We start from the raw sequence: 11,869 nt of genomic DNA, 5'->3' as shown, positions 1-11,869 counted from the left end.
CTCTTCATTTTCTAACAGATATTTGAAAAATGTCAGGTTCTGCTAAGTGGAAAGCCAATAAAATGACTTTGGTGGAATAAACATTGCAAATCTGATAGTTTCACCAGATTTTATTTAAAACCTCAAAAAGATGACTTTACACAGACCAATGTACAATAGGGAACAGAGTGTCTTGACAGGCACATCCAACAAAAAAGGTGCCATTTCTGAAATATGTAATGAAAAACAAAAAAAAGTTGCAAATCCAATTCCAATCTTTGAATTAAAGCCTTGTCTTGTGTAGGAAGTCCCAAAACATACCACTCAACAGCACCGTAATCTACAAGGTTTTGTTAAAGTTGGGTTTCATTGCTTAAACCAAATGTAAGAAACACCATAATGTACAATATGTATCATATTAGCAGTCCTTTCCTAGGTCTCCAATAATAGACCCTATAAAAAAAGAAAAAGAAAAAAAAGATTTGTTCAACTAACCACATTTGTGATCAACAACAATGTTGAGAGAGTAAAGACAGCTCTGCACACCTGAAGTGGTCACCAGCGTTGTTGGTTGGGTCCTCGGTTGTAAGGAGCACGTTGTCGAATCACTCTCATGTTGCGGTATTTGGACATGATGCTGTAACTTTTTCGGAATACGGGATTCTGGTTTGCAGAGGGCCGTGGCACTAGACTCTCCTTGATAGAAAAAAAAGAATGCTATCAGTTAGCATAGGGAGTTCCCCAGAAGAAGGCTTGGAGCTCTGAGATTTTGCATACCATGAGTGGTCTCCTAAAATGTCCAGATGGTTCAGGGCCAGGCCTCCTTGGACCAAGAAACCGTCGCTGTCAAACATCACAGTAAAGACAATACACTGTAAATTTTCACCGCTGTGTGGATGAAAACTATGAAAGAACAGCACAGCTTGTTTATTTTATGACAAGCATATTCAACTGAATTGTTTTAGGGGGACATCTTCAGAAAGCTAAGGACCTGGGGGCCGGACTTCTGCCTTCACTATTAGTTTGGTTATGTATAAATCATAGAACCAGCTAGAGTAGATTTTTGATTCTGCTCCATTTATTTTTGTCAACGTTTCACAAGTGCTCTGCTGTTTTAAAGACCTTCTGCAAAAAAGCTGGTCACAGATCATCTCTATGACAGCACTGTAGTGTTTATAAGAATCTGCTGCAAAAATGTGAGTATCACGTAAGTTTTAACTAAACTCTAAGGCCACCACCAGTTGAATAGCCCAAATAACAAGAAAGAGGGGAATTAAAATAAAACCTTAAACACTAGTGTAACTTCAGAAGTTGAACAAATGACTACTGACTGCATCTGAAGAACAAGCTACAGCAACACCTTAGTTACATAAATCCCATTCAGAAAAAATATCAGCCAAGGAGAGAACTTAAAGGGGTGCCTAATGGAACAGCTCAGTTATATACAGTGAGTACAGAAAGTATTCAGACCCCTTTAGATTTTTCACTCTGTTTTATTGCAGCCGTTTGCTAAAACCAAAAACGTTCATTTTATTTCTCAATGTACACTCAGCACCCCATCTAGACACAAAACAGAAATATAATTTTTTGCAAATGTATTAAAAATAAACAAAAATATTACATGTACATAAGTATTCAGACCCTTTGCTCAATACTTTGTCGATGCCCCTTTGGTTTTAATTACTCTCAAGTCTTTTTGAATACGATGCCACAAGCTCGGCACACCTATCTTTGGGCAGTTTTGCCCATTCCTCTTTGCAGCACCTCTCAAGCTCCATCAGGTTAAATGGCAAGCTTTGGACTTTCATCCAGAATCTCTCTATTGTACATTGCTGCATTCATCTTATTCTAGTCATGGAGGTGACCTGATGGTTTCTCTGTCAGAGCTACATCATTCCCCTGTGGAGAGAGGAGAACCTTCCAGAAGGACAAACATCTCTGCAGCAATCCACCAATCAGGCCTGTATGGTAGAGTGGCTAGAGGGAAGTCATTTCTTAGTAAAATGTTGCCAAAATGTACCAGAAAAACTCTCAACCATTAGGAACAAAATTCTTTGGTCTGATGAGACAAAGATTGAACTCTTTGGTGTGGATGTCAGGCATCATGTTTGGAGCAAACCAGACAACGCTGATCACCAGGCCAATACCATCCCTATAGTGAAGCATAGTGGTGGCAGCATCATGTTGTAGTGATGTTTTTCAGTGGCAGAAACTGGGAAATTAGTCAGAATAGAGGGAAAGATAAATGCAGCAATATACAGAGACGTCCTGGATGAAAACCCACCATCCAATCTAAAGGAGCTTGAGAGGTGCTACAAAGAGGAATGGGTAAAACAGCCCAACGATAGGTGTGCCAAGCTTGTGGCATCGTATTAAAAAATACTTGAGGCTGTAATAGCTGCCAAAGGTGCATCAATTGAGCAAAGGATCTGAATACATATGTACATGTGATTTGAGTTTATTTTTAATACATTTGCAAAAATGTATACATTTCTGTTAAGTACTGGGAGTACATTAAGGAAAAATAAAATATACTCTTGATTTTAGCAGATGGCTGCAATGAAAAATTGAAACATTTTAAGGTGTCTGAATGATTTCCGTACCCACTGTAAAACACAAGTTTGAACCCGAATGTTCTCTGTTTGCTAGCAAGGTTGAAATGTCAACGCAAGGTCTTCCAATGTGTTTACAGTGGTCGAAGTTATTTCACACAACAGGAGCACTTGTGTTTTTAGGAATTTGCTGCAAAAATGTTTGTCTCTCCAAGTTTTTACCTAAACTCAGGGGCCGGTATGGTGTCATTCCCAGGCCACCAGTTGAATAGGCCTGCTTTAAGGCATTTCCTTACTCACCTGCATGGGTCCAGGTCGCCTGTAGGGCCGCGAATCTGACATTAAGTCACCATGCCTGAAAAATAAGTATGAGAACCTCAGAAACAGGACATGTCTTAACATTTTATGCAGCATTACAACTGTTAAAATGTTTACCTGAATATTCTCTTGTCCAAATAACCCCGTTTTCTGTCATCAGGGGATGGTGACCTTGATTTTATTTTTGACATGCCAGGATTACGTTCTAAAGAGAAATGACCAAACGTGTCATTTAAAGACCTATTTTAATGTACTGTTAAGATTATGTAGGATGAAGAAAGAAAGTTACCCGTCTTTATTTTTGGACTACTATCTTTGGCAGGAGAGTCTTCCTTGGAAGTGCTCTGCCCAGCTGCCCAGTGGGACACGACAACAAGGTCGCGTTTCTCAACGGGAGAAGAAGCTCTAAACACAAATGACCAGTGGTTAAGTTAAGCAACACACAAAAAAAGGTAAAGGTGCAAGCATAAATCGTCAATGAACAGCATAGCTATGCAGGAAGAAAATGGAAGATATAAAGCCACAAATCACACGTTGGTACTTACAGAACCATGGAATGTCCATGCTTCTTTACTCCTATTTTGCACTGAATCAATCTGAGCTCTCTTCATTTACGCAAAGCGGCCGTTGTGGTGGGCATGTTAAAATATCGCATCAACAAATCTTCAATCAACCTTTGATCCACATTCTATGGTCATGCTGCTCCTTCAAGAGGTTTAGGGCGAGGGTTTCCGAGGGGCGTCTATTGTCTTCTACGGTAAATGCTTGTGAAGTTTAGGGAAGGGCATCCAACTTCAGAGTCCAGGTTTTCCATGAGTATGCGACCACCATTACAAGACACTTCAGCTCGTCACAGAAATCAGAGGGTGTGAGAAGAACAAAAGGGGCTAGCAGACTCCTCTTCTTTGCATAGCATCTTCTCTTTGGCTGTCCATGCTTTATGCACAGACAAGAACATAAAGGGCTAATTCAAGTACATAAAGCCTTTTTAATATGTTGGGTGCTCGTGAACTGCACGGCTTATCAGCCACAGTGCATTTAAGTGGCAAGAATAGAGCAAGGTGCTATAATGAAACTGCATACATTCTCTTCCAATGCAGCAACAAGTCTTGGTCAGTCTTGATCTTGAGCTTTTATTAGGGTAAATTAATTCAGTCTTGCTGTCAGGTCAAGTGACCGATTTTGTGGTTAGGGTATCATCGGCACGACTGCAAGTAGGACGTCGCTGCAGAATTACTGGCAATTAAAGCAGAGTTGTGTGCTATAAGGTAACAACTTTGGTTGCTGAATGTTTACATGGCCACCTTCTGTGTAGAAACAATTGAGACATTTTTCCACCAGCATGGATATGGTTTAGATCTGATGTACAAACCATTTTTGAAGGTTAAGTGCTTGTTGCTGTGTTCAGTGCCTAAACATGGTCACCTTCTTCCCATATGAGGTGTCCTCTTCTGGTATCAATTGATTCTTTTGACAAACTCTTCCTTTGTGCGTGTCAAGGCCTAGTATGTCCAAATTGGCTACGAATGCATTTTCTCATTGTAGGGAGATGTTGGAAACTTTTGCTCTCGTGTGAAAATTGGCTTGAGTGTTGTTTATCAATTGCATAGGCATTCTTTAGCCACTATGAGTCAAGCCTCAATGAACTGATGAGTAAACAGGAATCCAGCAATACTTGGATGGCAGCATTAACGGTCCATTAGTCATACATTCCTTTTGACTGGCAATTAGGTCTTCCATCTCAGTGTAAAACAAAGCACCAAATGGTAGAACTAGCTTAGTTTTGGAATACTCCAACAAGCCACATTCCTTAGGTTTCTTCCAATGGTTGAGGTGAGGCAAGAGGTTTTAGTATTTACAACATAGAGACAACCAATAGAACGGAGGGCAACTTTCAACAGCACTGATATACATCGAGTGCCAGACTTTGTAGGGCGCTTGCTTTAACGATGGGAGAGCACAAACATATCTTCTTTGTGGCATTGAGATTCATAGGCAGACTGCAGATAGAGAGGCATTGGGGAAGGAGGAATCTCACAATTTAGTGCTTCATCTCGTCTCCATTTTTCATACGTTGTCTCATCATCAAAACATTCTTTCTTGACCTCCCAATCATCATCAAGCCCCTGCGAACAGTGCAAGAAGGAAGATACCGTACCTGTGTGTATTCAAGGGCCGGCGGGACTCCACCTGTTCTTTTCTGGTATCAGAGTCTCGTGGGGACCTGCTTGCTGCACCTTCATCTCTGTCAGGAGATTGTTGATGTCTTGTGTCCCTAGGTTCCAGCTTTTTCAAGGGAACCGGATTCGACTGGAAGCGCTTCTTCCTAATAGCAAGAATAGAGCTGGGAGGTCCCCTGTAGGGAGCATCTCCGAAGCGAGGCCTGGGTCTGAAGGGTGGAGGCATTCTAAGCCTCATGGAGGGCTCAAATCTCATTTGTCTGCCTTTAAAAAGGAAACTTTTATCCCTAAGTGATAAAGGTTTAACACCAAAGGGTCTGGGAATACTGAGGAGTGGAATTCTCTCTCTCCTGGGGTACTTGGGGCCACTATGATCCTGTGCAGGGCTTGATGAGGACAAGCTGATGTCTGACAGTCTCCGCTTACGGGGGGCTGTCAGTTGCTTGTCCTGGGGGTTGCGTTGGAAAGACGATGATGGTGGGGGGCCTCCTTTCCAAGGCGGAGGTCTGAACAGGGGCAGGCGAGGGACATCTTTTATGCTCTCAAAGCTGTGGGGTCTGCCGCCCTGCCTCTCCATTGGACCACGCTGCCTCCTGGAGTCTTGCTGTGATGACCACCTGCATATCCATCAGACAATAGAGAAATTGTTACAATAACAGATCGTCCTGCCATGTTAAGTGGGTGGCGGAGAGTTTTACATCTCAAAGCCATGATAGAATGAAACTCGAAGGAGTAAAAATTATTTTCAATGTGCCAATTAAACAATTACAGACACTCCTCAATGGTATAGATGAAACCACTACACCCCACTAATTATGTAATGTGGAGCTGGTTATAGGACTCATTATGACTCATGTGACTGAGGTCTGCACGAGCTTCAGCCTTCTCTTTAATAATTTCAACCAGCTGGAACTTCCATCCTGTACCTCTCTGAAAACGAGCCTCTTCCCTGCATCTCTCTTGGGCTCCTCTGAGAGCCGGAGGGCCCATGTTCACCATTGTGTGGATGAGCGAATGCTCCGTTGTTGTTGTTCCATCGCTTCATCCCATGACCAGAGTCCGCAAAGGGCCTTCCTCTTGGGCTAAAGTCCCCACGGGGGCCTCTAAATCTTTGCTCCTGGTGGGGGAAATCTGGCTGTCTTTTGGGACCCCTGAAGGAACCCTGATAGGCTGGTGCAGAGCCTGGCCTTTTGTCAGCTGGGTGGCCACGAAAATGTCTTGGTGAGGGTGACCTGTGACCTGAGGAGTGGCCATGGGGTGGAGGGCCCCTTTGACCTGGGGACCCTCGGGACTGTGGACTGCGAGATGATGACTGATGCTGGGCCTGAGGAGGGCGATTCAGTCTGGATGAAGGTGGCCTCCTCTGGCTGTGGTGTGGTTCCATTTTAGGAGCATATGACTGATGGGAATCCTGATTGTGGGACCTCCAGTTATTAAAACGTGGCTCTCTTTGATCTCCCATAGGCGGACCTCTTCTGTCAGATGGGGGTCGTCCTCCACCCCTTGATTCTCTCCAGTGTACAGGGGGCTTTCCTGGGCCGCCATGGTGGTCTCTTCTGGTCTTTGTGCTTGGGGAATAATTACCTTCTCTGGGTCCACTGCCATGGCCATCTCCATAAGGTCTGAAAAAGGACAAGGGGTATTAAAACCAAATAAGTTCTTAAACTCAAGTATATCAACACCAAAGCATCGGCCTTACCTGGGCTTTATGCGTGGAGGTCCAAAATGTGGTCGTACCATCTTTTGTTGTGTCAGATTTACCTACCTATTAAAACAAAGGACAATGTACACCAAATTAGAACTGTACTGCTAAAAAAACATCAAACCTAGGTCAAAATACTACCCAATTAAACTCAAACAATTTACAACAAAAAACAAGTTATGTTGGCATGTACTTGAGGTAAAGCCTTTTATTACTTCACCATATAAATGGTTCACAATCTGCCTTTGGTAGAACTGGGCCGATATTTGATAAGTCAATTAACCTGAAGATGAATGAAAATGAAGTCGGTAAGTTTGCCATCCTCAAAAATCGTCATGTGTACGTGTTGTTTTGGGTTACAAGAGCCGCCACTCTTTTGCTTTGGTTTCAGCAGCTGCGGGTGTTTGTACTATAAATAAACAGTAGTAATGATAACCGCTGTAAAACTCTGTATGATTAATATTTATTCATATTCAACAAAGGCGGTGCTGTTTTTGCAGTTATCAAACTCCACAGTGTCAAGTTAAAACAGATGACATGGTCTCTGTTCAACACAAAGTGAACTCACGTTAAGTCAAATAAACCGAAGTTAAACAACTGATCACCCAATTTACATTAATTAAACCCATTCTAAAACTTTAACAAATTGAAATGGAAGATAAACATTTAAACAAAAATAAAAAATGTATGGCTTTTATGAAGCCAGAACTAAATTTGATGTTATACAATTTGGTTGAAAGATTTTGGCGTGTGTATAATTACTTTTTCAGCACATTAACAATACCGCAATAATAAGGATATCTGTGATCCTTTTGGCCACTTTATTTATTGTTTTGGTTGTGTATTTTTGAGGGTGCCCCACCACCTCATCAGCAGAGACATAACCTATGTTATTGCTTCTGGTTGTGATTTTTATTCAAGTGAAAAATGTTGCTTACAGACAGTATAATTGATGTCTGTTTTATTTAACTTAGTATTTAAAAGTTGACAACTTAATTACAATGTTAACATATAGGAGAAATACAAGATTATTGCATGTGAAAGGATATGCTTGCACTATTATCATTACATCAGTGGTTAATTTGGTCTCAAAAAAGGCAACATCGTTTATCTGCAATAATTTGTAGGTCCTTATAAATTTGTTATTGGCCCAGGCCTACTTTGGAGCCCGATGTGAACCAAAAATAACACTGAAATGGCTCTGAAAATAGAAAACAAAAGCTTTCAACACCTAATCTGAAAACAGCCCCAGTGAAAAGGGTTACACCTTAATGTATTTGATTGTGGCGGTGCGCCACGGCAATATAGTAGCCCCCACACCTTAAAAATGATGGGGTTTTTTTTTTACGTGAAAACAAAATGTATTGTAGTGTCCAGAAGAAAAACACACACAGTCCGACACCCTTTAGCTTTTATTGCTAATCTTAAACTAACAACGGGCCCAATTCCAACAAATATTTCCTCTTTGCACACACGTCCGTCTCCGCGCTTACCTCCTAGACAGACAACACTTCCTCATTCTCCGCTGACAGTATGTTTACAGACCATAGGAAAAATTATCATAACACACTAACATACACATTAACACCAGCAAGTAGTTAAATTGATCTGCAGCTCGTTTTTCATCGCAGGCATGGAGCGACATTAGTAAAGAGTCTCTAAACACAAGTACAGTCTACAATGACACCAGAAATAGATGCTAGATTTGATGCCAGTCGTTTTTAATAAAGAAAGATTGACAAAGGATTGGGGAAATCTCTAGAAAAAAAAAAAACTCAATGTACATTGTACAATAAGCAGCAACGATTGAAAAATAGAGCAAAACGATATTTAAGAAAAAATATGTTAATACTATAAATAACAGATTTGCTTTAAATGAATGCATACTTTTTTTTTGCCTTTTTAAAGAAAATATATGCATCATAGCAAACAATGATATGACAAGCCACCACCACCACAGGTATCTTGGCAACCCAGGGGAAACCCTGCTCTGAGCAAAATTCTAATATGAATAATGTTTAAATGTACTTTTTATGGAATCATTTTCAAATAACTAAATTAGGCGCTTCCATTGGGAAACAATACTTATGTCTTCAATAACATACAGTACTTCTGTTAACAAAAATGTAGCATTGTACATTGCATGCAAATAAATAATATTCACCTCCATTGAGATTATTATTGCATTTCCTGCACTCAACTGGAGGCCTTGGTTTCAGAAGTAGGCATAAGTTTGTTGTGCTGCTGCCTGTTAAACTTTGTAGCGTGCAGTCGTTTCTTCCACGCCTGTTGCTACAAAACCAAACTAATGATGACTTTTCTTTGGAGTAAACACCTTGCTCTCGCTAGCATTAGCCATTTTTTGCTCGGTGTGTTGCTAAATAAAAAAGGGGGGGTGGGGGTGGCAGCTCCTGGGGGCAAACAGAACGCTGGATCTAGCAACAAAAAAAACATTAAGTGTTTCACGTTTCCTTGTGGTTTATACATATCTTTGTAGACTTTTTGTTTCTGCACTGCAACCACATAATTTCCCCATTCTAGGATGAATAAAGTCTATATTATGCTCTCCTAAAAATATGTTGCTAGGCAGTCAAAGTAAGATGACTATTCACTCATCAGTTTAAAAAGTTAAAGTACCAATGATTGTCACACACACACGCACACACTAGGTGTGGTGAAATTAACCTCTGCATTTGACCCATCCCCTTGTTCACCCCCTGGGAGGTGAGGGGAGCAGTGAGCAGCAGCGGTGGCCACACCCGGGAATCATTTTGGTGATTTACCCCCCAATTCCAACCCTTGATGCTGAGTGTCACGCACCATTTTTATAGTCTTTGGTATGACTCGGCCGGGGTTTTAAACTCACGACCTACCGATCTCAGGGCGGACACTCGAACCACAAGGCCACTGAGCAAGTTAGATGTTTAGCTTTAAAAAGGATACAATCTGAAAAAATAAAATAAAAAATATATACACATATATATATATTTATATAAAATATATACACTGCCATTCAAAAGTTTAGGGTCACCCAAACAATTTTGTGGAATAGCCTTCATTTCTAAGAACAAGAATAGACTGTCGAGTTTCAGATGAAAGTTCTCTTTTTCTGGCCATTTTGAGCGTTTCATTGCCCCACAAATGTGAAGCTCCAGAAACTCAATCTGCTCAAAGGAAGGTCCGTTTTGTAGCTTCTGTAACGAGCTAAACTGTTTTCAGATGTGTGAACATGATTGCACAAGGGTTTTCTAATCATCAATTAGCCGTCTGAGCCAATGAGCAAACACATTGTACCATTAGAACACTGGAGTGATAGTTTCTGGAAATGGGCCTCTATACACTTATGTAGATATTGCACCAAAAACCAGACATTTGCAGCTAGAATAGTCATTTACCACATTAGCAATGTATAGAGTGTATTTCTTTAAAGTTAAGACTAGTTTAAAGTTATCTTCATTGAAAAGTACAGTGCTTTTTCTTCAAAAATAAGGACATTTCAATGTGACCCCAAACTTTTGAACGGTAGTGTATATATATATATCTAAATTTGTATCAGAACATTTTGTTTTCCTCACAAAATCGTGCAACCCTTAACCTTATTTAAAACCAAACTCAAAATGAATAAACATGCATGTCTAAAACGCCTTAACGTTAATGTCAATGAATGTTCTCATTCATCCAGGTCAATGTCATCTCAGGGCATCCAATCGATCGCAACTGGACTGTTTGGTTTGTCTTAAGAGACGTTTCGCCTCCATCTGTTCGTGCTCATAGACTTAGATTGGTCAGATCTAGATCAAACATGTCTATGAGCCCCTAACGGTCAGAATGTAATCGAATTGGCACAGGACGAACCACCACTGTAAGAGAAACCGAGGTATGTCATAGGCTCGTTATAAATAAGCATATATTACAACGAGTACAGAAATGTTGTCATTTTAAATAGTAAACTCTATTGCAGATTTCTTAAGTATATTTATCGACAACTTTAAACAAGAGGCTTGGTTCGGTCAATCAATGGCGACCGCTTACTCAATTCGGGCCCTGGGGCCTACGACCATTCATACGGCACCAAAACATACCTCTTATCTTTTACGTGTTGGTGAAAAAACGCACACCATTTCCATCAAGTGCGGGGTTTACATGCACGCTAATGCAGCAGCAATAAAGGTTTAAAGCCACTACCTGTTTTGATCGCACATACGAAGCTAAAAGACTAGCTAGCTATAGCCACGCGCTACTCCCGAAAAATGGTACCTACCGAATGATTAGAGACATATACGGTAATGATGCTTTGAACGACCTTTATATATGACTAAATAATGAATATGTGAGAGGTTTAGACCGACATACCAAATATGCACGACGTCGCAGATGTGCTACTCGGGTTGCTAGCCTTTCAGCTGTTCCTCCTTGTCGACAGTTATGAGACGATCATTAGGAGGAGTCGCAGCAATAGCAGTGACGTGAGTGTGACGTCATCGGTTGTTGATCACGTGACGCTCTTTGAGCCAATGGTGTTCGTTGAAGCACGATGACGCTTTCGATCATCTGGCTTCATAAATCTAAATGGTAATGTTTTTTCTATTTTATTTTATTTCATTTTTGTAAAATATATTTTGGACACTTTTATTACTTTTTTTTGACAAATATTTAGAAGTGTTTTCACTATCAAGGAGACATTCGACGTTTACAGCGAATGTGACAGGAAACATGGCGAAGCATCAGAACATGAAGCAAGAGTGACAGTTGGAAGTCAAATAATTCAATAAAAGGAATACTGATGCCAGCCTGGTCACACCAATGGGACATCTTGAATAAAATGTTTGTATCAAGGCACACTAGCATTGATAACCATCAATGGAACATTGCTTTATTTCACCTGATTGATTGATTGAATCTTTTATTAGTAGATTGCACAGTGAAGTACATATTCCGTACAATTGACCACTAAATTGTAACACCCGAATAAGTTTTTCAACTTGTTTAAGTGGGGGTCCACTTAAATTGATTCATGATACAGATACCTGACTAGAGAGCACCTGCACACACTCACTGTCCACTTAAATTGATTCATGATACAGATACCTGACTAGAGAGCACCTGCACACACTCACTGTCGCCGGTCCCTCACTTCT

At 40.7% G+C, this 11,869-nt stretch overlaps 1 protein-coding gene across 1 annotated transcript; it reads right to left on the bottom strand.

Annotated features, from left to right (window-relative positions):
* Window positions 1-120: 120 nt before the first annotated feature.
* si:ch211-114c12.2 (uncharacterized protein LOC336578 homolog) lies at window positions 121-11,231 on the bottom strand. Its single transcript, XM_062048539.1, has 10 exons — window positions 11,085-11,231; window positions 6,729-6,794; window positions 5,956-6,651; window positions 5,008-5,646; window positions 3,139-3,254; window positions 2,967-3,054; window positions 2,832-2,886; window positions 757-822; window positions 526-675; window positions 121-432 (listed from the first exon to the last, which is right to left on the bottom strand). The coding sequence occupies exons 2-9, from the start codon at window positions 6,767-6,769 to the stop codon at window positions 535-537; spliced, it is 1,842 nt and encodes a 613-aa protein (XP_061904523.1). The 5' UTR covers window positions 6,770-6,794; window positions 11,085-11,231; the 3' UTR covers window positions 121-432; window positions 526-534.
* Between the last annotated feature and the right edge of the window lie 638 nt (window positions 11,232-11,869).

Source organism: Entelurus aequoreus, linkage group LG05 (assembly GCF_033978785.1).
Source record: "Entelurus aequoreus isolate RoL-2023_Sb linkage group LG05, RoL_Eaeq_v1.1, whole genome shotgun sequence".
NCBI lineage: Eukaryota > Metazoa > Chordata > Actinopteri > Syngnathiformes > Syngnathidae > Entelurus > Entelurus aequoreus.
Note: the sequence above shows the minus strand (reverse complement) of the source record. Positions and strands in the feature narration are given on the sequence as shown.

What these genes read in the sequence shown, in the direction of transcription:
- si:ch211-114c12.2 (XM_062048539.1), bottom strand. Translation starts at nt 6,769, where the DNA reads ATGGTACGACCACATTTTGGACCTCCACGCATAAAGCCCAG. An exon ending in CGGCCCTTGAATACACACAG is followed by an intron (nt 3,255 to 5,007) that starts GTACGGTATCTT and finishes ATTTGTGTTTAG; the next exon opens with AGCTTCTTCTCCCGTTGAGA. An exon ending in ATTTTAGGAGACCACTCATG is followed by an intron (nt 676 to 756) that starts GTATGCAAAATC and finishes TTTTCTATCAAG; the next exon opens with GAGAGTCTAGTGCCACGGCC.